General features: G+C 50.0%; 1 protein-coding gene across 1 annotated transcript in view; it reads right to left on the reverse strand.

Moving 5' to 3' along the window:
- LOC107187939 (dachshund homolog 2) overlaps positions 1-26768 on the reverse strand; it is a 187287-nt gene that overhangs the window by 70706 nt on the left and 89813 nt on the right. Inside the window, exons 4-5 of the mRNA XM_015576147.1 lie at positions 26522-26584; positions 1201-1277 (exon numbers count right to left, since the gene is read on the reverse strand). Coding sequence (XP_015431633.1) covers positions 1201-1277; positions 26522-26584 — 140 coding nt within the window. The remainder of the gene's footprint in view (positions 1-1200; positions 1278-26521; positions 26585-26768) is intronic.

The raw sequence follows: 26768 nt of genomic DNA on the forward strand, positions 1-26768 counted from the left end.
GCGATCCGAAGGAGATCTCCACAAGACGGAAGAACCGACTGGTTCGTTCTCCGTCTAGGTATAACATCTTGAATGTGTTCGACGCGATTGTTTAAAATGTACAAACAACGAGAAAAAAGAAAAAATTAATAATCCATCCACGGTGTCGGAACTATGGGGGCGGAACTTTCGGTTTAGCGTCTAACGCCAACATCAATCTTCGTTAATTAAACGCGACGTAAATGGTACCGTATGAAAAGAATTCACCCCTCTATATAAGTCAAGTAACCGCAATGTTTCGTAACCGTACGCCATCTTAACAAGCGTCGTTCTTTATAGCTCAAGGTTCGATACGGAATCGAGCCTTTCGATCTATCGACTGTGTATACACACCATAGAGGTATAATAACCGGAGTGCGTATTCAGCCGAAAGGCCGTCAAATATTAGAAAAGAAATAGCATTTTTCAATCTCTCTACTCCTCTGTTTCCAAGACAACGAAGATTTCTTTATCGTACCACGCGTCCGTATAAAAATACAGTTTGGTGACTGTACAATAGCTATCTCTTTCTAATTTTGGAAACTGTACGATATAGATATTATACGTCTATGGGCAGTGTTTCCCAACGTAGGGCGTACGTCCCATGGAGGGGTAATTTAAATACTTTAGGGTACAATTAATAAATCATTGACATTCGTCAACTTATCCAGAACAATTTTACCTTTGTACTTTCTTTATTTGAAGCAGCTATTAATATTAAACTTTTTAGAATTTTGTTTACTATTAGGCTAGGAGGGAGGGGGTTCGACATCTTTGAGACGTTCAGGTGAAGCATAATCCAAAGAATGTTGGGAAACACTGGTCTATGGTATCCACACAACGATTGCTGTCGCCTATATCGGAATACCTCTGTATACACACGTGTGTCCAATTTCAAATTGTACTATGTACGATCCACGAAACACAGCTGTATCTATCCTATCGACCGACGATCGAGGGAAGATCAGCGGCGAATGTCTAGCGTCGTTGCGACGGCCTCGAGTCACGAAAAAGACGCTCTCGCCTGGCGAGATGGATGCATCGGGTGGTCGGTCGTGTGGTGTACGTGATAGGATTCGTGAGCCCATAATAGGACTCTTTCTCCTCGGCGTTATTCGCCGTATTATCGGGCCTTCGATTACTGTAATTACGATAAACGAGCAGTACGCGTATTTATCTTACCATTGTGCGAGCTCAGGTCCCTGGGTTTTTGGTCCAAAGCGAGTGCCCTCTCGGCGTCTCCTCTCTCCTCGCGGAGCCTGCAACCAGACAACCACACAGAGGAAAGGTTTAGTATTAATTTTAGAGAGGGGAGGGAGGATTGATAATCGTACGGAGCGGAGGTGGAATCGTCCGCACAAGGGCATTAATTAAATAATTATTCTAGCCGTCGGCCGCCGCGTAGGACGATAAGTGCCGGTTTCTCACTCTCTCGCGCGTGGTTCATCGTGATCGTGTACGTTTAATCGATTCGCTTTTCCATTAACATGGCTTGAATATTATTCAGACTTATAACAATAAAAATAATTCCCTCTTCCGTAACTTGTAAATCTTCCGTACGATGTTGAAAGCTTCATACAGAATAGTTTCATAGATTTGTCGTCGAAATATTCATTCTTCGGGACACACGATAGATGTCGGACTCCTGTGGAGGGGTTGCAAAGCAGGACACATCACGAGTCACGAGTTCTGATTCACGAGATATTTGTGTATGAAAAAACTGATAGACACGTGCTCTCATTCACACATTTCACCCACCACTGCCCTATGCCTGCATGCATGAGGGTTAAAGACGTGGATGAACGTACCGAAGAAATCGAACAAACTCGAGGAATGGCCAAAAAAAAATACTGAAAGAACCCGGTTTGGAACTTTCGTCGCGAGCTTCATGGTGTGGTCGTACGCGTGTTCACGAATTTATTCCACGAGAGGCGCGTCGACAGTGAGAAAGAACACAAAATGGTTGTTTCCCGGGCGATTAGGCTCTCCTCCTACGATAGCCGTTCCTTTCCTCCTCTCGAAAATTATTCCCCCGAGTATACCTACTTTTTCCCGGGCAGCGCTCTCGCGCGCCTCCTCGCGCCTCGAATCGAACCGCGGACCATTAAGTAAGAAGTTAATATCATTAAACATAATATTGGGCGCATCTGGGAGCCGCAGAGCACTTACCGTGCCCGCCCGTCTCGGTCCTCCACAGTGGCGCGTCTACGGACGATAAGTTACGGGCCCCGTTAAGCGGAACGGAGAGGGGAAACGTTTTCTCGGGAGCTCTCTCTCTCTCTCTCTTTCTCTCTCTAGGTGCCTCCATTCAGTTTTTCACTTCGCCACCGGGTGCTTCTTTACCGTTTCGACCATTGAGATATATACTAACTGCAGAGCGAACTATGGGTTGGGAACCGGTCCGAGAAAGAGGGAAGATTGCTGCGGTGAACCTATATCTCAGTGTTACACACATGTATAGATCACGGAGTGGTAACGATATAGTAGTCTATCCCCCTTCTATGCACAAATGTACTACACAATGGTACAGACAGAGGATAATAGGAAGAAGTATAGGTTCACCGGATATCTTCCTATTCCCTTGGACCTCCCCTACTTCTTCGCGCAGGAAATAGAAAACCGCGGATGAGATAAATTCTGCATAAATAAGTTACTTTTGATTCTACGTATACAGAGCTCAATGATTTCGACGAGTTCGAGAAACAGGTACGGTGCACCGTTACCTACGGCGTGGCGCGGGCCTCCTTGGACGTTCGATTTTACGAGGTCTCGAAATTTCATCGGCCGTTCGAGCTGCCACGATCTCTTCTCTCCGTGGACCGGAGGAGGACCCGCGGACCCTACTCCCCTCCCCATTTAGGCCCCCGGACGACTGCCAGCCGAATAGCGTGGACGCGCCTTCGCGAGCCTTCGATATCGTAACGACTTAATTTCCGACGATAATTAAATTTTAATTGGTAATACGAGTCGATTAAGAAGGCCGATGGGTATCTCGTCCCGCCTTCGTGCAGAGAGGGCCTCCTCTACTACCCCCTCCCCCTCGGCCCCTGCCTCCGAAAAGCTTTCTCGCTGGACCACGGCGAATTCGAGCGGTTACACAAGGATATACCTACACGATCGGTGGATTCGTCGAAGACAGAGTCGAGGTTGGATAACAAAAGTGTGAGAGAGAAAGAGGAAAAAGGGTTGACGAGAAGGTAAGACCGAAGAAGGGGAACGAAGGGTCTAGTGAGAGGGGGGGGGGGATCGGTCGATTCGCTTAGACGTCGTCGTAACATGGTGGGGTTATTAAATTTGTAATTAGTCGAATATTACGGCGGCGAAGCGTCGCTACGCGTCTTCACGGTTCCGGCCGGAGAACGCCAGTTTGCGTGCCGCGCGTTTACGCACGCCCGCATGCGTTTACCGGCGCGTTTACCTGCGTGCCTCGCGTGAGTAGACACCTAGACGCTGGTATATACACACACACAGGGCCTTTACGCCCCGCGTTAATACATCATGGATTTCATTACGCGTGCCTACGGCCTTTACACCGCGCACAGAAACGCTCGCCGCTAGTCGCGAATAATTAGCGAGCGCCCCGTCTTAAATCTCCTAGACCCGAGAGAAAGAGAGACAGCCTGTCTGGAAGTACCAAGATTTGCTTGTTCGAACGTTCGGGGGAAAGTTGAAAGAATCACCAAGGCATCGAATGTCTTCGACAACTAGGATTGTTCCACGGAAAAGTCTACTCGCAAGTTGAAGGAACCTTTTCTGATTTCGGTATCGACCGTTCGCCATTTTCCGTGTCTTCACTTATCGCGTATACAGTGAACATTCGTTTACACCTCACCCTTTGTATTCCTAAAAAACCAAGACAACGACCAAGAAAAGAACAATGAAATGAGAGAACAACGAGCTGGCGAATCTTTAATCTCGCGACGAGTCGAAGCCTCGCATTAAACGCGCCTTGCCCCACCGTCCTCTGATCTGGAAGGCGATTGAACTGTATCTAGTCCCCGTCGTGTCCATTAACGTCCTTACAGTACGTGTGTACAGGAACTAATAAGCCGAACGAACCTGTGCGCGCGCCCTTCTACAGTTCTTTGCCTTTAATTTTGATTCGGTAATGACGAACACCGCGGGGATCCACGTTCCTCGATGCCCGGGAACGATCGTGCCTCGCTCAGCAGGAGTTCATTAACAGGCGTATATACTATATACATCGGAACGTGAAAAAAGTGGATTGGGATTTCGGATCGCGTAACGCCGAGGATATCGTACACCGTCTCACGATCCTTCGATCGCCAACCCCCCCCAGGATCGAGGTGTCTCGTCACGAGATCACGTTCAGCTATTAACGTCGGCTTCTTTGTGCTTTCTACAACTGGGAAAACGAACAGAATTGAACGGGGGCGCGTGGCTCGCAATCCGATAATGACGGGAACAGTTGTAATTTCAAAGGGGCGGAACAAAATGGAGGGGAATTGGCAAAACTACAGAATCTTGCAAAGTAGCCGACGCCTAATTCCAGGGATCTCATTCGGAAGCTACTAAAAATTTCTTTATCAAATTATAAAATTTAAAGGACTCTCTTCACTAGACCTAAAGTACAAATTCTGCTTTTCTTTTTTGATCAACGAACCCTGACGACCACGAACATTTCCCTCTCGAGAACAATTCTTTAAATTTGTTTCTGTATCTTTTTTACAGCTTGTGGAGCTAAGCTTGGTACGCTTAATCGTAATTTTAATTACGTTCCTGGGAATTCGAGTCGCGTTACAGTTTCTATTCGAGAGCTTACCGTTCTCGCCGCCTCTATCGCGAGAACGACTATCCGCCTGAAATTCCCGACGAGTCGAAATAATAAACGAGTCGGTTCGGCCCTCGGAATGGGGTGGTGGTAACGGGATCCGTAGCGTTGCGATCCTGAAAACGCGACCCTCAGGACTGTGACATTCGAGGCGAAAGGGGTTCTCCTACGGGTCTGGTAACGAGGCTCGTCAGACCGAGAGGAAGAGAGAGAGAGGGGCCTTCCATACAGCCAAGGATATTCCTTATTTCGGCCCTTCCCCGACGTATATCCGCGTTACGTTGATAATTACGCGAGCGGGAACGGCCCGTCGAGAGATCGTGTTACTCGTAAAGATGAAGAAAAGAGCCGGAGAGAGACTCTTTGCTCTTCTGTGACTCTTGTCTTCTTGACACTTCTGTACACCGAGATGGGGTAGCGAAACTGAGATGACATACACGTGTCACGCGAATCCTCGCCATTCTCCTGCCGCCTGCGCCCACCGATGGCTTCGTTTCTACGAGGGTGCTGGCTAATTCAAACAAACGAGAGTCGAAGAAAATATGAGAAACATAATTCAAGATAGAGACGGTGGAGGGGTGGAGGATTGGGGAGCAGAAATTGGTTTCGAGATCGAGAGGTGGTCCACGGGACTCGACCTGGGACGAGTGTCAGGACCGCTGTTCCTTCGGACGTACGAAATAAGGGGGGCGATGGAGAATCGAATTACACGCGATCCCGTCACTCCCCCACCTCCCTTTCGATTTCTGTTGGATACTCGCGAATATTATCCGACGTATCGACAGACGGACAACATTTATCAAACTGTACGCGACTACTCGAGGGAGCACGATTCAATCACCGGATGCCTGAGATTCTTGCCACGGCCAGTCGTCGATCATATCGATCCCCGGGCGAATAAGACGTCCGAAGTCCCGTGGCCAATGGTTCCCTGCTTTCCCCCTTCCGTTTAGTCGAGAAATTCGATTTCATTGACTACGTATTACTTTACGACCTTACTGGTATCATCGAGGCTCGACGAATGGTGACTGAAAACATTAGCGTTTTTGAGTTTGATTCTTGAGTCTCAATACTTCCTTGCCAAGGCTAATTGAGCATCTGTAAAAACCTGCTTTCGAGAAAAGAGCTATTTAATACTTTCAATAATGCCAACCATACGTTAAATGTTTTTAGACTAAAAGGATAGACATTGTTTTCCCTAGAAAATCCGAATGGTTGGACTTTATTTTAACCACAATAGATAAGGAGTGAAAATTTTAGGATGGTTTTATACTTCTGTTACGCTTCGAGGCAGGCGAGTACCGCTTTCGTCCAGCGAATATCTAATAACCGCCGCGATTCGTCGAGCCCCAGTTATCATAGTTCGAAACTTTACAACTGAGCTATCGGTATAGCGTCGAAAAAGTTCTGAATTCCACGTCTCTGGCAGCCCGTCGAAAGGATCACCACGGGGAATAACACGATGAAACTCCAACGTAGGAATCACTGTTCCTCCCCGGAACTCGTTAAAGACCGTCTCTCCCATACTTATGCAGATTTGATACGGCGCTTAAGGGTGGATGATCGCGCGCGACAGGTCGCGTTGCAAAAAGGAAAGCTCCCTCTCTCTCTCTCTCTCTGGCTCTCTTCCCACCCTGTACGCCCAGAATCAGCGCGTTAATTGCAACGTTTACGTTGGTTCATTGTCGTCCAGGGGGAGTGGTGTAGGTGGGGTAAGATCGTTCCTCCGTCTACTTACGTACAATGATACCGTACGCGAATCCAAGCACGACAAAGCCCACCCACGGTGAATCGCGTGGGGCGCGATACAACGTTACTCCGCGCCCCCCAACCCACCCTCCTTTTCATCACCGTTTCGAATTCCCTTTCCTTACTCTCCTACGTCGGTTCTTCGTCCGACTCTCTTTCGGTCCCTGGGATGGGGCACGAGCCCGTTGCAGGTTTACTTCTTTCATTTTCCGTCTCTCGCGCGCGTTCAGCTCCCTTGACTAATAGATCTCAGCGGCAGTCACGACACAATCGGGCGCAGACTACCGTTGCTAACTTCGTATCAATCCGTGGATTCACGGCCCCCGTAACGAGTCGTGATAAATGACGGGGCCCCTCTGGTCGGCACGGGCGACGATTGAGATTAATTTCTCGTTGTAGGCTCTACTGCCACGTCTCTCTCGGAGAAACGGTGCTTCGATACGCTCGCGGTCGAGTTCATCGAGGGCCAGAGGGTAGGATCTGTCTGGTCGTTCGATGAAAATTACCGTGGGCAGAGGGAAGAAACGAGGCCGAGCACCATCCTCGTGTGGCCGATTCGCGGCGATTACTTGCGAAATAATTTACAAGAATCCTTAGACAGATGAACATTTTCTGGAGGCGAACGCATACGTCTATTCACTGTGTGTGTGTGTGTGTGTGTGTGTATTCGCCCTGTTTTCACACGATCGTGTTCGCCGAACGATCGATAATACACGCGGGCCATGTACGGGAGAAGGCGAGACACGGAGAAGGCGAAAGGCGAACGCGCTCGACGAAAGGTCTCCTTACGTTCTCCCCCGTTCTGTCTCGGCGTTCCGACGAACGGGCGAACCAGCTAATTATGTATCCCCTGCGGGACCCCCGCAGACAGGAAATGAGACTACCCGAGTTTCTATTCGTTCCGTATACACACGCGTAAATACATACATGCAGACAGACACACGAAGACTGGTTGCGTCTACTATACAGGGTGTCTCACCCGATTTTGACGTCGTAGCAAAAAAATGTTTCAACGGAGGCTTGAATGGTATCGAGTGGAGCATATCCTGATGTTATTAGTTTTTTCGCGAGTGGACGGGTAAAGGTCATATAAAACTGGACATTCGGTCTAAAATAGTACTAACCTATGTATGTCGAAAAGTTAGTAGTTCAGGAGATATTTCAATTTAAATAATTCTAAAACACCATTACTGTCGTGCTAAGACGTTAGCGTTTATTTACAGGAATGGTGATAAAATAATTCAAGCCTCCGTTGAAACATTTTTTGCTACGAGTAACGACAGGGAGAAAATCAAGATGTCAAAATCGGGTGAGACACCCTGTATAGGAGGGCGCGCTTAAAACTGCTCGGCTCTGGAAATACAGTCGGATTAAGGCCGGTTCAGGGATATCAGATACGACGCCGGTGATAACCTCCGACTTTATATCCGCGCAGGACAGCGGTTTAATTAGACGACGGCCTGAGATTCCGTCTAGAAACGTTGATCGAGCTAAATTGTTTCCTCGGTCCCCGAGTCTCTATCTCTCTCTCTCTCTCTTTCTCTCTCTAAGCTCGTTCGGGGCACCTTTGTGTCGTCTCGTTCACCGCGGTCGTTCGCCAGATTCCCATTCCCTTCGCCTCCCTCTCTGTAAAGCCTGTATTCCGCTTCCGAATGGCTTCCGGAGCTGTCGAGGGAAGACAATGCCGATCGACTAGCCAGATAACCGACCGTTTAGACCAACGACTCCTCCGGCTCGATCTTTCGACCCGTGGAGCGCGAGCTTGACGAACGAGAAACCGAGGAGCTCGTTTCACGGATTTAGCGGAACGGTGAAAGAACGACGTACGTTGAAACGAAAGGGAAAGTCGAGATGAAGACACAGGAGTCACGAACGCGACTTCTACTAACTGGGGAGAACGAGGTGCGACCGTCTGGGACGAATGATTGTTTGTTTAAACGGGTTCGAACGCTTTTTAGCGGCTGCGTACGGCCCTTTCCCCCTCTGCCTGTTCCGTCAATGCGTATGGAATCTCGTTCTTCCGTCCGTTTTTTTCCCGTTACCATCTTGAAACTCTCTGGCTCGGTCGTGCGAGCCTGAGTACACGGGTTGTCCGTCGTTGTGACATGTGACCAACGTTTCGATGTTGGAGAGAACGCAGCTCCCGTTGGAAAAAGGTAACGTAAGCAAAGGCACATGATTCCACGGTATCCCTAGGTAAAATCTGCTAGATACGCACGCGATTGAATAGGACTTGGCCTAGCGCGTCTGTTCATTGCATTCCGTTTCTACTTACTCGTTTTCTAACACAACCAATAGGTAACGAGTTATTTCCAATACTGGTTCTTATTGACTCACCCTGTATACATTGTTCAGCGAGGACAAATGCGATTATTCAATCTCATCGGGAGTTCACCAAGAAATCTGTACTTCGAATTCGTCGCGGAGGGATAAAAGAATCGTGAATCGCGCGGCACGCGTTGGCGAGATCATTTATCCCCGGGGCGAGGTACAGGCGTCCGCGTGTGGTTCGCAGGATCGCGTTCCATGGACGATACGTCATCCACCCCCGGTCCTAGTGGTCCGGGGCTGACGTTCGCCCCCTCGCTCTGGCGAGAAAGCCTCGAAAGCATTTTTCAATTCCGCGAAACTTTACGATAGATATCTTCCCCACGAGAGAAGCGACCAGGCTCTCCCTCTCTCTCTCTTGCTCGGTTCGCCCGCTTCACCAGAAACATTTGTACATAAATCTGAAAATTATGAGCCCTCGTCGTCGTCGTTCCCTCCCCTCCCCTCCCCCCCACCTTTCGCCGCCCCTGCAACCCCCGGCCGGCCATATGCCTGCCAACGCGTAACGGAGAGATAACGCCGAGGGTAACCCCTCGTTGAAGGCAACCACCGTCGCACGGCTGTGTATGCGCGTGAAACTGCAGTCTTGGATCGTGAGCGTCGCCCCTCCTCTCTCTTTTGCTCTATCCTGTTTTCACCCCCTACGACCGGTTACAGTCGGGATCGCCACCGCAGCCGAAAAGCATTCGCGTATAAATCAAGATTCGTGGAAAATAAAAATCACTTTCGCGGCGGATCGGTCGATTAAGGGGCCATCGATGGCCGCTCGGGGAGCAGCCAGGGGGACCCGTGGATTTTTCACCCTCACGGGAACTGCTAGGGAGGGAGGGAAAAAAAGGAGAGAGACCGCGAGACGAGGCTTATCGCGGTTTCGAATGGACCGAATATCCACTGGGGTTGTCGCACGAAATCGTCGTCCTGCCCCTGTTTTTTACCCTCTCCCCCCCAGATTCCATTCCCTCGACGAGGTTTTTTTTACGGGCCTTCCAGCGTTTTCTTGCCGCGTACTTTGGACCATCGCGCCCCCTGAGGTCTTGTGTTCTCTCGGCTCCGATCTCGGCTATCCCACACACCCCCCGGAGGGTTCATCGGTGCCGTTGGTACGATTAAACTCCTGGATCATCGTTTCCCTCCCCCTACTGCTCCGAAAGTAAGAGGAAACGCGAAAAGTCGAAGGGATCGGAGATTTTTCGCGAGGTTCAGTTACGATAAGTCTACCGTTTCGACCACCCCCAGCTACCCCCGGTTTCGAGGCTGAACGCCTCGATGCTCAGCCGCCAGGCAATACGCAAATAAACTCGCCCCGTGGTTCCCCCTTTTCGGTATATACCACTCGACCTATCGGCGCCCTTCGGTAGTCTGAGCCCTGGCCTCGGAGAGTAGATCGAAGAAAAATATGCCGAACGAGGAAAAATAAAAAACGATCGAAACGGGCTTGCGGGGTAGATGAAAGAAGAGGACAAATCGGTTGGACCACTTTTCGTGGTCGAGGAGACACGGAAATATTCACAGGAATTAGGGGTGGAGGGTGGCTTTCGGGTGGCGAATTGTCGGCGAAACTGCGTGAAGAAGGAAGAAAATCGAAAGCACACCACGCGTGGTGACGATCGTTTATCGAGAATGAAGACCGATATCTCTGCGAGACGAAATCTGCTGTTCTCCGCGACAGAGAACGCCACCACCCCTCCCGTCATCCCCTTTTTTCCACGCTTCGTCGTCGAGATCGGTGGGGACGTTGTGTGCCGTGTATGGGTGACGCGTGTTGCGAGAATACAACGCGCGTAAAAGCCCCGCTTATCGGGTTTGCGCAAGAATAGGATTCGACGACGCTTCCGAAAGCCATAACCGAAACGGTAACTGCCACCCCTCTGACTGATCGAACTTATTCCTTTCCTTCGTTCCGCCCAGGCCCGTCCTCTCACGGAACGACTGCTGCTTCGGTCGCTCGCTGCCGCCACACGGAGACTCGTCGATAATGCTCGGTGTGTAGGGTGGGACACTGCGCGCACACACACGCTATTTTTCTGGAAAATTGAATAGACAAAATCGAATATTTGCCTACTCAGCCACCGCGGATCTCCTCGCCCCTCTACCCCCTCGATCCAAGGGCGTATCTCTTCCTGGCAGCTCGGTCTTTATATCGGAGATACGCCGCGCTTCGAGCAACTCTTGGCAAATCCACCCCTCCAAGCAAGATCACGATCCAGAAACAAATAGTACGTAAATGTATCGACAAATGAAAGAGTTATTCTTTTGCCTGCGTGAACACCGATTGATACGAAGTGCAACGTTAACCCTTAAGGACCACACGGATACGCCATTTTTTTTTTTCGTAATTTTAGAAGCCAGCAGCATGCACTCATCCGTCCCTTGTGTCAATTTTGACACAGTTTTCTCCTAAGAAATGACTTTATTCTGTTAGGTGTAGGTAAATTTAGCTGAGGCTTCGTGATTTCTATTTTAAAGAATTTGCAAAGTTAAGTAACTTGAGTCAATTTGACACAGGGGGACAAATTAAGTTTGGAAAAGTGAGGGACGGATGAGGGTTAATGGTAGATAATTAGAATTTAAAGAAAAAACATTTTTCCGTGCTCCAAGCAACTTTCGAACACTCGTCCATGATTTACTGTACGTGATATGTAAAATCAGTTCTGCGATAAATCCACGGGCCGTTTTCGACTCGATTTTCTACGCGAAACAACAAAATCCCTTCTTGACCGTGTCTCTCGTGTTGGTTCCCGGCGCCGAAAAACAATTTACGGCCCGTTCGTCGTCGTCGCCCGGGCCAAAAATAAAGGGTGTCGCGCTTAATTACGCGGGTAGGACGCGTGGAAGCGTCGAGGGTTAAGCGTCGCGGCGGCGATGCCCGTCGTCGTCCCCCGTTCGTTCACCTTCGCGCTTTCTCATCAAGCTCCGCTTAATTTCTAACCCTTTCCGTACACTCTCTCTCTCTCTCTTTCTCCCGGAGGGGTTGCCACCAGGAACTCGGGCCAGGGAGTATATTAAGCGACACTCGGAATTACAAATAACAAATTGCAATTTGATTCCCCTGCACGCTCGCTCGCTGCGGCACTCGTACGGATGATGGGCTGCTCCGTTGTCGGGGTGTAGGCCGAGGGCGCAATTTATCATTACAGGCGACAATTTTCGGTGACGGGCTTCCGATTCCCGATTCCGCCCCGGGGCTGGCGAATTCTCCGCTAGAACGAAGACGCGAGAGTACGCGCGCACGTAGCTAGAAAATGATTGTCCTGAACTGAGAGTTGCCAGGACTGCGAAATAAAGGCCGACGTGACGTCACGGTACGTTTGATAAAGCTATTTATCTGTGATTGTTAGGAAAAGCGTCACATCTTTTCACTTTCGAGATGTTGTTTAAAGTCCACCGATTCTTCTTATTAGCAATGTGTTCTTGATTTTTGTTTACAGTATAAATGTATATTTCCTGCACTGTGCATAGTATTCTTTTATGCGATGCATTGTATCTTGTAAAATACAAGTTACATATACATATACGTATAACTTGTGTGTGGAATCGAAAGTTGATATCATTCCCGATCTGAAATGAACAAGAGCAAGAGGAAGAGAGACAGAGAGAGAGTCGCGAGAACCCGTGAAAGGGCGAGAGGGGGCGAGAGAGCATAGGCGCGGAGAAAAGAGGGCTGGGCTAGGGTTGACGGGGGCGAGAGCGGGAGCGGTTTATATGGCTAAAGGCGCATCCCCCGAGCCGTATCGATCGTTGACTTTAAAATTCAAAGAGACCGACAATAGCTTCCCTTTCCGCCCGGGCCTCTGTACTACAATATCATATTCCGTTCCTTTCGTTTCATTGTCTGGTAAAGCCTGCGCTAATAATAAAAGATTGCTACCCTGGAAGCTATGCCTAGAGAACGAGAGAGAGAGAGAGAGAGAGAGAGAGAGAGAGAGAGAGAACAACGCGAGGGACAACGGATGGCGGAGCGAAATGGACGATGGGAGGGGGGAAAGGAAAGAGGGCGGGGGAGGAAAGACGTACGACGAGAGAAACGGAAAAAGGGGGGGTGGGGATCGGTAGAAGGTACAACGGTAAGAGCCGGGGGTTTGACTCGGAGAGAGGAGAGTCTTCCCAACTTTGGTGCTACATCATCCAGATAGCCGACCCATAATGCTCCGTTGAAAAGTTCGTCGAATTCTGCAGCGAATTTAATATTCCGCGCACGGCCGCCCTTTTGTCCTCTCTTTTTTTTCTCTCGCTCTCGGCCCGTTGTCGCGGTCGGAAAAAAAAGTTCGAAACAGTGGACACGTTTCGAAACTTAGTAACATCGAGAGAACTCGTTCACCCGGATACGACAGCGCATCGATTACACGCAATTAAGATCTCCCTTTCACGTTCGTTATCAATCCCCAATTCCACGAGCTCCACGATCTCGTGGGTATGTAAGTCTCCCGGAAGAAGACAGGGGAAACAAGGAAGGGAAAACCAGGCCGAGACAGACCGTGTTCGAATTACACACGTAACAGGAACCGCCGAGAGAAAGATATTTGTCGACGTTAGGGAGGAGACTGTGCGCTCGCGCTGTATCAAAGGGGACGGAACAATGGACGATCATATTAAATCATAAATGTAAACGAAGATGGGAACCACCGGAGGGTGGGTAGAGCGAACGAACAGTCCGATAATGAAAGCTTCCCGGCTTCCTCGAACGTAGCCACAATGGCACGCGAGCAATATAACCGTGCACGCTTTTACGCCCACGATTCCATCGGATGTTGTGTCTCCGCGAATCATTTCACCGGTACCAACGGGGACATTTTTTTTCTCCTCGAACGATGTCCACACACGGACAAGAAGTTCCTGTAACGGTGGAATATTACATTCGACTGGCCTGTCTCTTCAAGTATCCGGAGGATGCGGCGCTGTATCCTTTGAACGGGGGGAGGGATGGCCGACGTCGACGTTGTCGGGACAAAACGCGCGTGCAACGCGATCTCGCGCGCACACCTGAGCCGAGATTAAACGTTTCGAGGGATACGAAATGAAATATTTAGCGATCCACACGGGGCTCAAACGGACCCCCCCCCCTCCACCCGTCCCGCCGGAGGCCTACGTACCCTTTGTCGGCGACCTGTATCCATCGAATCGAGCTGGAATGCGCTAACCCCTTGTCACCCGCTGTCGCTCTCGTCACCGCGTGTCTCCTCGCGTCGTTCTTTCGGAATCGACTTTTGCCATTCGGTTTCGATCGTGTTTCTCCCATGATTGCTCGGGAGAAAAATGTAAAAAGGAATGGACACCTGGTATAGAGAAGGAGAAACGTGATTGGCGGGGGGAGGGGGTAAAAAAAAAAAGAAAGAAAAGAGCCAAAAGTACGAGTCACTTGGTGGAGGGTTCGCGGATTAACTCGTGTGAAAATTTCCACGATAGGCGGTGGCGCGGTTAGATCGATCGGGTGAGTGTTTCACCGACGAAGGGGGTGGTGAACAGGGGGTTGGGTGGAGGAGCCTGAATGGACCGGATTGAAACGTCGACGGGGTTGAATGGCGGGTTTGAAAGAAATACATTAGCGCAATGTGAAGGGTTACTTGAAAATAAACCTGGAATACCGGAGCCAGAGCGGGTCGCTTATCCACGGTATACGCGTGGGGTGCTCGATCATTCCTTCAATACGGGTGGAACGTCTCGCGTCGTTGCCTTAGACTTTCTTCGACGCGAGATAATTCTGCGGGTGTGGGTTGTTCCGAGTCGAGAGATTTTTCGCTTCGAAGCTTCGGCTCCCCCCACCCCGTGAAATTTATCTGTTGAGATTTCACGAAAACTGAACTACGTTCCACATTAGCATCTTGTAAACATTAATTATCTACTCTGCAACACCTCACTTATGTAAACAACTTCCGGAAAAAAGGGAGCCAACCCGTTGATAAATAAATAAATATATAAAAATACATTGGATGTTAGGTCTATTCCTATACCTTGTCGATGATGATAGAGGAACTTTCAAGGGCCTTGTAAGAAGTACATGGATTGGGATACGTGCAGCGAAGACAGAACGAATTAATAATGAAAGTATGAATCATTTGTGCAAAGCCAAATCTAGTCCACAGGCGAGTCCTTCCATCTCGTGAAACGGAGTTTAGGAGATACAGTTTCATGAATCCATGACACAAAGGGTAGGAGGAACATATAGGACATATCTCGAAATCTCCGTTTACGCGGGGTCGAACACTCGAGAGAAAAATCGCGAGACGAACGAATGGAACGACCGAACGAACGAAGTGGCGCGAGTATAACGGTCAAGCAGGTGCATTATTCCAGGGAATGGTTTACGAGAATTTTATTGTCGGCCCCCGGTGTTCAGCGGTCGTATTTAAGGTTTTATCCGGAACGCCGCCTCAGTATCGCCTCTCGCGACCCCCCCTCCTTGCCTCGTGAAAGGGTTAGGGATTTTATTTTTCTGAACGCGTAAAAGGTCCAGGGTTGAGACGAGTGAAGAGGGGAGGGTGGGCCTCGGTTCGGGATCGTTTCATAAAAGTCGTCTGGCACATTCGTTCCCGTAGATTATTGCCCCGGAGCGCGAGCCGGCTAACCGACGTATTATTTTATTTATTATTTCACGTTTAAGACGCGCGCGTCCTCTTCGTTCGTCGAAGGATTAAAGAACGGAAAGGCATAAAGAACTGTAGAGGAGGAGAGGCAGGGGGGGAATGGAGGAGAGAGCCTCGTTTCCCGTCACCTTTCTGCGAAAGCGCGAACGTCGAGGTTTATTCCCTTTCGGAACCGCTCCTACGCTCTCGGTTTAATTAACGCTCTTTCTCTCTCTTTCTCTCCCCCGGCTCGGAGAGACGGCTCGATCTCGCGTTGTTGCAAGCGGATGAACGATGCAGCAGCCGAGGAACCCTTTTTAAAATTCCGTTCAATCTATCCACCCCGAATATTCCTCGCTTCCAATGTACAACGGCGACGCCCTAGAGAAAGCTTTCGTTCTCGACTAATATCGTTGTACCGACTCGCTTGAAGTGAAACTGGAAACGATAGCTAGTGGAATTCTTATTCCGCGACGTTGTCCTGGCAGGGACAAATCGCATCCTCGGTTCCTGCGTCACGGATGGCGGTGAAATTAAGGGAACCCCCATGGACCCGCGCGACCGATTCTCCAGAACAGCGCGCAAAGTCTTCGTGGGTTGGGGTGGATGAGCCGAAGAAGGTTGAAGAAGCAGGAAAAAGGAAAGAGCAATGGAGAGAGAGAAGGAGAGGAATAGGGTGATGGTAAGGGGGGTAGCAGCTGCGACATCGCGAAATTACGAGGTGGCGGTGGAAGTAGTCGTCGTAGTCGCTCTCCACGGAGAGAAACCGTTGACAAATGACGGAGGCAACTTTTATTATTTTAGATGTCGGCCCATCAGAGCCGCGGCGCGCCGGTTACGGTACTCCGCGAACCGTCGTCAACATGGGGTGGGGGTGGATGTGTTTTACATACATTTCGCAACAGCCACTAGGGGCGGTACACACCCCTTGACAAATGGCCCGGGGGTTTTATTAGAGCAACTTTTTAAGCTACTCCCCCGGGCGAAGACGCGGAACTTACAAGAAATAAAGATAAACCCGACGTTCCCGCGCAACCTCGCCCACGATCTTACTATCGTCGACTCGGGTCGATCGCTTCTTCTTTTATTTCTTTTCTATTTTTTCGACCCCTGACGCGAGTGAAACGACTCCTTCGACGCTGGAGAAGAACTACCACACTTGTAATTTCACTCTGGTTGTGTTCAATGTGTGCCTGCGCCCATCAAAGGGCTCACCAGACCAGAATCGTTTTAGCCAATAATGACAATTCATACGACTGGGGAGGTTGTGTAGCTAGTTTAATTCGTCGGCAACTCTACGATCTTTTATAATATTTTTAAAACAGATAACAACGGTTGGTAAAATAAATACATATACAAGAAAAGATAAGTCAACATAAGGGTCAATTAAGGATTCCCCGATCGGAGATCCTGAATCCTCCAACAGTAATGTATCAACTCACGATCGTCGATCAAATTCAGCCACCGGATCCGCAATGTGCAACATGGTGGATCGACGCGGTGGTTCTTCTTTTTTAGTCCGTCCAGGTATCACCGAACGGGGCGCATCATTCCGCGGTAGAGGATCCAACGTCAGGGGAACGGGGAATCGAGCGGACTCGTATTTCCGTGAGCGGCGGAGTCGAGGCGTAACACCGTGGCGAGGGAAAAAAGTCGAACGCACGTTTCGCTCGAGAACATATTTACGCCGGCGATGACAAATGGTTTTTAGCGCAGCATGGAGGAGGCGGAGGAGGTGGGAGGGTGGATAGGAGAAGTTCGGGACACCCGCTGCAACTACCGGGACACACGGAGGGGCCGAGAGGAGGCGAGGGCGGCGAGTGAGAGAGCCGCCAGGCTAGAAAGGGAGGAGGAGGAAGCAGGGAAGGAAGGAAAGTGGTTCGCAGATGCGCCGTGACTGATGGTCCCTACTTCCAGATGTACTATATACCGCGGTACTTTTATCGGCGCTTGTTTGTTCAGCGAGTTTCGAAATACCAGTGGCAACGGCGTGCCGTCGCCCCGGATCACGGACACGCGGAGCAGCCCAGAAAGAAAGAGAGAGAGAGAAAGATACCGTCGACCAAGGGGGAAAGAGAGAAAAAAAACGGTGATCGTTGTGTATCAACGGGAATACACACGTGTATTTACGTGTCGCGATCCGCGGCGACGTTAAGGCTTTCGTCGTGCGCGATGATGGACGTCTATCACGTGAGACAACGTTACCAGCCGTTCTATACACCCGACCGTTTCGTTTTCTCGCCTCTCCGCACCCTTCATCCACCCCCTGGACACGTCGTTCCTGGTTGTATGCACGTATTAGACCGTCGCGTGAGTCATTTCAGAGGGGGTAATGGTGGGGAAAAAGGTCGATAAATATGATAAAAATATCCAAACGCGATGAAACTATTCCGAAATTGGATCGAGGAATTTCTACGATGTTTTTGTCTGTTTCGTTATAGCACCACCCATTTGGATACGATAAATTCGAGACGGTATACGTGTACCAGAGATGCCGATCGATCCGCGTGGGTCGCGTCTCTTTCCACGAAAATTGAAAAGCAACGTTGCGCCTGTGTCGAGGGTGGTCGCCGGAGACGGGAAAGCAAGGGTTTTTCGAGAGGAGGGCGCAAGTGGATCGCCGGATTTCGGACGATCAATTAATAAGAGGAGGATCGCGGCCACTTTTCATCAGGGGGCCGAGGGGATGAGCGACGGGGCCAGCAGCCCACGCGTTGCTATGTAAATTGAAGAGGTTACACGGTTTTACATATTTCAACAGATTCGCAACGGGGAAAACGGGACCGGGAGGGGGGGGGGTGTGCGGAGTTTGCCACGCGAGAGGTAGGGAAGACGCGCGGGAAAAAGTGGAGGGAGAGACGACGCCGATGGAGTGGGCACACCACGGCGGTGGCCACTCGAAAAACCGCGGGCGAAGCGTTTTGTCGAGTGTTTTATGGAAAGCTTTAGAATTGTAGATTTTTCTCTCTCGCCCCGGCTGTGCCGCACACCGCCGCCACCGCACGGATTTATGGTGGCCGCGGTGGCGGCGCGAACGTGGCGTGAACCGTGTGGCTGCTACTTTCAGCGGCCGCGGCTCGATAATATAAAAGGATATTATTTAAATTCCGACCGAAAGTTCCGCGCAGGATCGACCGCGATCGCACGGCGAACGCCGACGAGGACACTTTTTTTTTTCTCTCTGACTACTTTCCGCATAATTCGCGTCAGACACACTTTAGACCGATGATCAATGGACGAATGGACGAGCAGAGGGTTGGGGGTTGACCGTTCGTCGTCTCGAGGGGTTGATACCACCGTTTGCTATTGGATTTCAATTGGGAAACGATTACTCCCCTTTCGAGTGACCGTTTCGGGATCGTTTGTCATCGACGCAGTTTTCCCGTGTTATCGCGGAGATGCGTCCTCCCGCGATCGGTTCGACGACGCGTATATCTAACCCTTCGAATGGTAAGGTGGGTTTTAAGGTCGTACTTTGGTAAGGTGGAGTCGGATCGGACCCAAGCTCTTTTTTTCTAATTTCCAATGAGTGAATATTCTACTGCCCAGCTGTTCGATTCTGGATAATAAGAAATAATAACTGAGCTGTATACCATGTAATAATATAAGTGTCAAACCTTTACTGAATAATAAAAAATCTTTTAAAACCAGAATATTAAACAAGTAATAAAGAAAACAGTAGGGACAACAGAAGAGGAATTGTAACTTCAGTCGGATACGACCTGGACACCTTTAGAGGGCTCAAAAATGAATCCACATTGTCCTTCCTCAAATCAGGATGCACGTAGGTGTTCACTCGCGGATTGGATTCGTTCGGTAACCTTTAAACCAGCCGGGTTAGGAGAAGGGTCCCTGTATTTGTCGAGAGCCGGTAGCCGTACGCTGCTTGCGGGCTCTTCGACGCTTGTGTGTCGGAGGTGAGGGGGGATATACGCGTTGTTTCGCCGGGCGAAAGGTAAGCTACGCGGCCCCATACGCGTCGAAACCACCGACCGGACGGACACTGCAAATATTAGTTCATTACCAAAAGTGCCGGGCCGAAACCGGGTCCGGCGCCACGGTAGCTGCGGCCCGCGGAACCGCAGGAACGTTCGTCCGCGGTTTATTTAATGACACCCTTCCGCTGCTTTTCAATTAACCCCTCCCCAATCTCTTCCTGCCTCTCCGTTTCTCACCCCCGTGATTCTTCTCCGTCCGTTGTTCTTGTTCTTCCTTCATTCTTGTATTAATCGCAAATTTCTGTCGAGTCATCTCTCGTCCCCGAAGTTCCAAGACTATTTCTTCGTTGGTTTGTTAGCGTCAATTTGTTTTAAAAGGAATCGAAGGGGAATGGCTCGTGTCGTTCATTGACAGATGGAGAATTTGCGATAGGGTTTGATGGTGGCGGGATACCATGTTGGGTTCTTTGGCGATCGGTGACGTGGAGGGTTGTTTATGAAACGAGTGAAAGTTTCGAGATGGAAGGCAGCCGAGACTGTTACCTTTAGAATAAGGTGATTGTGTTCCTGAAGGATCTGGCCATGGAGTGGGAAAGGCAGTCGATGCCTTTTGTTAAGAGGACTGTGATTGGATATAGCTTACCCCCACTGAACGGATATAAGAGTAAAAAAGGTCAGCATTTACCGGAGAACAGAGACGGGCAAATTCATTATCCAGATAAAAACTTTCGAATAACGAATAAAAAATAAAAAAGAAAGTATTTTACCATATTCAATTGATTAAACCTATAATAATGGAAAACACGTACCTAATCTTGTTAATTGTTTAAAGCTCAGGATAACGCTCTTAGATACTGCTGCCACACGACTGTGTATGATTCAAATAAAATTGTGCCCAACTCTGGTTTCCCCCCCCTCTCTCTAGTTTTTTTTAGGAATCAAAGGCCTGGGACTAATATTTCCAACAGGTTCGTTTCATGCATCGAGCGTTCTATATCGATTCCGATCGAATGGTTTTCAGTCGAACGGGAAAAATGTCCAGACGGCGTTACGGTGTCGACCGGAAGTACCATACGCGGTCGAATCGCATGCCCAACGATCGTAAATAAGAGAGCGGATCCACACGCGTATATAGAAGGTTAGGCTGCGTGCGGGTGGGCTGTCGTGTTGCGTGCGTGTGAGGGCAAAATAAGAGAGAGAGAGAAAGAGAGAGCAGCAACAGCAGCCCCCGCCACGTAATATACTGGCGTGCTGGCACCGCCGAAGGGAGACCATTTAATAACAATATATCTTAGCCCCGTCGCGAAACTGCACGAGAAACCGCGTCGAAATAAGGAGGACGAAGGGCGACGGGTAGCGAAAGATATTTTATCATTAGAATCGGTATTTTCTCGGATTAACGGTGCCCAGACCGTTTTCTCGGTTCTTCCTTCTTTCTCAGGAGCAAGTTTCGTAACTACACCAGGGGAAACACGTTTCGAACGAGCGTTACCAAGGTGCACGTGAAACGTCGAACGGGACCGTAACGAGACAGCTTCTTTCGTCGTGGAGACAAATTGGAGAACGGTGATCTCGTTAGTCGTTAAACATCTCGATACACACACCCATCGCGGGTTTCCAAAGAAAATGTCCTTCTCGCGGTAAGCTTAACGAGACTACGGTTTTGTTTGTCGTCGGAGGAGGTATGAAAAAAAAAAAAAAAAAAAAAAAATCGAAAATCGTTCGAAAGAAGACGGAAAGGGAAACAAGGTGGTTGACAATTTCACGGTACATTAGCGAGCGGTGGGTGGAAACCAGGTGTCGCCGCGACTAATTATGTTTTTAATTAATCATCGTTTTCGTCGGGGCTACGCGCACTCGGTGGCCCCAAAGTTTACTCGTCCGTGCTCGTTACCGTACGACGTGGACGACGTCGGTAGAGCGAGCGTTAATAACGCTGTCCGTCGAAGCAAACGCGCGACGACGATGCCCGCCCTCCGAGGACAAGACGGTTCCTCGTTATCTTCCCGTGACTAGACGGCTATCGAAATAATCCCCCGATGGTGGGTTGCACGACGGCGTAAATGACCCGGAAACCATCGTCGTCGACGCTTCGCTCGAACGACCGTAGTCGCCTAAAAATAATCCCGATACAGTCGAGCAACGCGCGAAGCAACGAACGATCCACGGTGTAAAAAAACCCTCGGGGTCGTTAACGGGCCGCGGCGCGAGCGTTAATTATCGCCCCGAAACTCGACGAAAATTCCGACCACGTGGGCCATCGAGCGCAGCCCCACGGTCGTCGATAAATAATTCCGACCGATCGAGTTAATAATATAAACGTGATCGTTTCGCAATAGGGTCATTAGAAGAGGGTCCGTTTTTCGGGTCCAGGACACGTTTGGCACGAGCGAAGGGGGACCGGCGTGTTTCAGGGAACGAACCGACCGACACACGTATTTATCGACCGATCCTTCTGTCGCAGAACGATCAACGATTCCACGTCTAGACCCAGCGGTGATCGTGTTCCCTGCGGGATCATCGGGTCACGCGAGCAGTCAAGAAAATCGAGAGCATCCTTGAAGAGTACGATCGACGATTTAAGAGAGACCCTGAACCAGAAACGAATCGAATCGGAGGAGGCCCACGCACACAAGCTTCTATAAAGAGATCGATCTCTAAATCATTCGGTCGGCCGGCATTACGAATCGCCCACGGAAACGATTTCGTGTAAACGTTCGCAAGAAACGAGTGGAACGATTATATACCGAAACGTGGAGATCGACGAGTGGTTGTGACGGGGGAAGATGAGACGGGGGAAGACAAAAGAAATAGCGTGTCTAATACGCGCTTCGTCTGTAGGACCGATCGTGATCGTAACCCGCGCTCTGTCATTAATTTCGATGTTTCTAAGAGTGTTCCGCGTGATTCTTTCGTGAGTCACCGGATCGAGGATTGATCCAGGAACACGTCCGTCGAAATCCAACGCAGCCGGTTCACCCACACACGGATGATAGATCGAGAGAAAGAGAGAGACGGACAGAGTACGAAACGTCAGAGAGTCAATGGCAATAAACGTTTGGACGGAAGCGTAATTGGCGTATCCGGTGGTTGCGGGACGCTGACAAGCCCGAAGCCTGGAGAGGGCCCCGTGCACACGCGTGTATGACGGCATTAATCATAATGCGCGTATTTGCGCGGGGGGTGAAGCGGGACCGGCGCGCGGCTTAGAGATGCGAACGCGAGCACGCGTGCGTGTCGAGCCGCTGACAGTTCGTTTGAACGCAATTAGCGTGCCCGCCGCTTGATAGTTGCCGGCTTAACACGCTCGCTATCGCGACAACGATCGTCGAATCGAATTAACCGTTTCGTCGCGCCTCTCCTCCGCTGTCGCGAGTAGCCTGTGATCGCTGGACCGTTTAGCGACAAACCACTAGGGATTCTTCGCGGTTCTGTTTCTTTCTGTCCAAGCGTTTAGTCGGGAGAGTGAACGTTTATAAGGGGATGCAATTGTTTTTCTTTTGGGAGAAGAAATTGTGCTTGGAAGGGAGGTTCTGATGATGTACCGAGTGTGGAGGGAGTGTTCGTTCCCGGTGTTGTCGTATTGGCTATGTATGCTAAATGACGAAATAAAAAGTTATGTATTTTTTTCACACCTGTGAGTATAGTTTCTTCCAGACAGTACGGCGTAATTTTGAATGTGACTTTAAAAGCTTGTCGGCGAAATAAGAGATTATTGGTCATTCGTCTCGTTCGTTTCATGGGATTCTAGTGTTGAGCATTGTTACGAATACAATAGAAACTTTCAGATTTGTAATTTCGTTCAGATATGTCAAAAGGGCTCCTCGATCAAAGGTAAGAATAATAAAATATGAAAAGTTTGTCACGTGTAAAGATAGTATAAAGTTATGATTCTCCATTGTTGTATACTATAGGAGTTTTCTAAATAAATTATAAGAATACCACCATCCACAGATCCACAACCACTAACCCCTCGCCTTCTAATCGCAAAACACCCTCGAATCTTCCGTGAACCAGTGAACTCGATTCCCTTTTCCTCGAATTATCCTCTCAATGAAAGAAGACGACAAACAAGAGCAACGTTGTACAGTCGGCTGCGTGCCACTGGGAATGAGGGTGGGTGGGGGCGATGGATCGAGTACGCGCGAAGATGGATAGAAAACGACTCTCGTAACGACGGGGCTCAACTTTATGAATATTATTTTCCAGCAGATGTCCCAGACGATAGAAGCTCGTCGACGTTGTCGTCGTCGTTGTAATTAATGACGTCTCCGGAGGGTACGCGGCGCGTTCGTCGGAAAGAGGAGAAAGGCCAGGGGGTGGGAGTGGGGGCGAGAAAGAACCCGGATGGGGGCGGAGGAAATTTTCGAGGTAACTCTGCCGGGACCTCGGCGAACCCAACGATAAGGAAAGCCAGCCATCGCGAAGGGTGCTCCGTGAAGGTAGGCAAAACCGACGTGGCCGGATAGCGAGCGACAATGCGCGCCGAATTATCCCGGAATGACGGGGTAGTTTTAAAGTCAGGAAGCCGACATTAGCGCATTGATACCACCGTGCGCGTTCTGCCATCGGACGGGGACCATTAATATTACTTAGCACGCGGACGGAGCCAGCGCTAGGGGTAGACGAATCCGTCGCTTCGCTCGTTTCCGTGTTTCGGATCCGTTCCCATCCCCCTCCCTCCGGCCAGCGAGCTTTCCACTTTTCATGGGGTTGGTTCTGTCGAAATATTCACCGTCGAACCGATACGTACGAGGTATGAAACTAGGTCTGATAATTAAAGAAAGGGAGAGTTGATCTGTAACTTTTGTAACATTTAATTACACCGTAACAGAATACTGTCAATCCTCGATGAGTATTCGAAGGCTCCTCGGGGCACTGAATATTAAATATTTCATAAACTAATGGCTATATGCCCGGCTGAAACAATTATCATTGCCTTCAGAATTCCAAGTTCTATCTACTCATCGAGAATTTACTGTAATGAATTACTGTTTCATCAACCATGTCCCGTAGTTACTTTTGGTCGTTAGTGCACAAGAACAGGGAAGAGTATCGAAACCGCGGGAGTGTTACATACGTATTTCGAAACGGAAAGCGAAAAACCACCCGCCCGGGTCTTGCGCCGAGTGTATCAAACTGTTTTCTTTTTTTTTTTTTTTTTTTTTTTTCGTTCGTCGGATGGGGGTTAAGTTTCTGGGCTTATGAGATTTAATCGAGCGTGACTGCCGGAAAGACAAACGAGCGGGTACAACTTCCGCGACGGAACGAACACACTCCACCGGGGGGCTACTACGGTTCTCTTTCTCTTTCTCTCTGGGTTTCGGGACCGAGCCCGGTGTTTCGGAGCGGGATCACCGGCAACAAATCATCGGGATTAGAACGGAAACGCAGAGAGACGGAGAGAGATCGAGGGAGCTGGAGAATAGAGTCCGAAAGAAGAACCGAAAGGGGATCGACGAAGGCGTGAGAGGGTGGGAACGGCCGACGCAGAGGGAGAACGAGATTTCGAACGGCGCGAGTCGAGGTACGGTGGGCTCGGTAGAATCAAAAGGACAAACAATTAATAACCCCGGGCGCCGACGATTAATCAGAATTTAACTCGCAGTTAAATACTCGAGGCCTGCCCTCGTACCCGACGCCGACTGCTTGTATCCGCGAGCGAACGAATGCGGGTGGATTGGTGATGGTGGAGGAGGGGAGGGGCGAGGGTTATGGTGCACACGCAGGATAAACAAAGGTTTACATCAGTGTCAGTCGCAACAAGTCCGAATTCGTCTAGGGTTCTCTCGGCATGAATATTCACGGTGGCTCGCTCGTCCGTCCCTTCCAGCCTCCGCATCGCGCCGATTCACCACCCCACCCCCACTTTTCACTCTCTCTCTCTCTCTCTCTCTGTATCGGTCAGCGCGACCATTTGCCACCCCCTGCGATATCCATCGAACGGCTACCAGTCAAAGGCCGAAATCACAATACGCGTTTGTCCGGTTGACGAAGTCGACTCGGGGGCCGCTAAAGCAAATAGAACGGGACGGACAGAGAGGTCGAACGGGGGGTGGATGTGCGCGCGGAACCGACAGACGAAGGGCGGACACATTGGTGATGAGAGGGAACGGTTTCGCGGGGGGTGGGGGGGAGGGTGTGGAGAGAGTAGCGAGCCAATGGTCATTGCCTTTGAATTGGAAATTACGTTTCCAGTCAAGTGTCGATTTTCAACCCTCGCGTTAACGCCGATCCAACCGTCCCCCTCCAGACGTAGGGGTTCTCGCACCTTTCTGTTCTCGGCTTCGTTTGCCCCCTTGCGATTCGGTGCAATACCGAAGACTAAGAGGGAGGTTAACAGGAGAGAAGCTTTCGATGCAAAGGGCGCGAAGTTCTCGAAGCGAATCCGCGGGAGCGAAAGAGCCGCTTTTCACGAAGTAAAGCTCCCCGTCGAAAAGGAGCACAACCCTCTCTCCTGTCGCGGGATAGGGAGGACCATTTCCCAGCCAGTCGAATGATTTAATCCCCGAATGATGGACGGGCACGTCGCGACGATGATCTGCGTGCCGTGAAGTGACAAGTGGTTAGGATCACGGGGAAACCTCGGTGGCGGATGGTGGATGGGGGTGGATGGTCGAACCATGGTAGATGAGGCAGGGGGGGGGGGTTGGATGTGTTGTACGGGGTGAACGGTAGTCGGTGGTCGACGTTGGTGTCGTATCGGTGACGGCCCGACCGGGTCGGCTCTGCTGGTGGATGGATTTGAGGCCGGCATGGAGAAGGAGGGGGATGGTGCGTGGCCTCGCACCGTACAAATCACGCGGGCATTACGGCGTCAAGCGACGGACTCAACGTGTCGCGGCGCGTACCGGAAACTCCGATGGTAATGCTGATTTATCGGTGGCGACCGATCGTCGCGGGCGCGACACGCAATCGCTGCGCGCTTTGTCCCCGAGCCGTAGGTCCCGAGCCTACGTTTTTCCCGCGAGAGCTATCACGGCAGGTCGCACTTTTTACCGGCGAAACTGGTAGTTATTTCAGTAGTGTATTTCTTCAAGCTGTAGTTTATTCGAAAGAAGTGGCTAGGAAGATTCGACATCGATTTCTCTAGCCCACCACCTCTTTGATGTAAGGTGTAAATATAAATTTCCTACCTTTCGAGATGCTTGACGATATCCTCGTAGGCAGCTCGGCAGTTTTCCCAAACCGTTCCGGATCTGTGAATCACAAAAAAAAAAAATGCGACACTTGAGATACATGTACCAGGTGGAGCTCCCTCATTTTTTACACGTAAGCAACCAGGTTGACTTCATTACCACGTATACAAACATATTCAGAACTAAACTACGGTAAAGACTCGGTGAGAGTTGGCTAAGAAGTTCGTTGTGAGAGTGTCTCCTT

Source organism: Dufourea novaeangliae, unplaced genomic scaffold (genome assembly GCF_001272555.1).
Source record: "Dufourea novaeangliae isolate 0120121106 unplaced genomic scaffold, ASM127255v1 scaffold120, whole genome shotgun sequence".
Lineage (NCBI taxonomy): Eukaryota > Metazoa > Arthropoda > Insecta > Hymenoptera > Halictidae > Dufourea > Dufourea novaeangliae.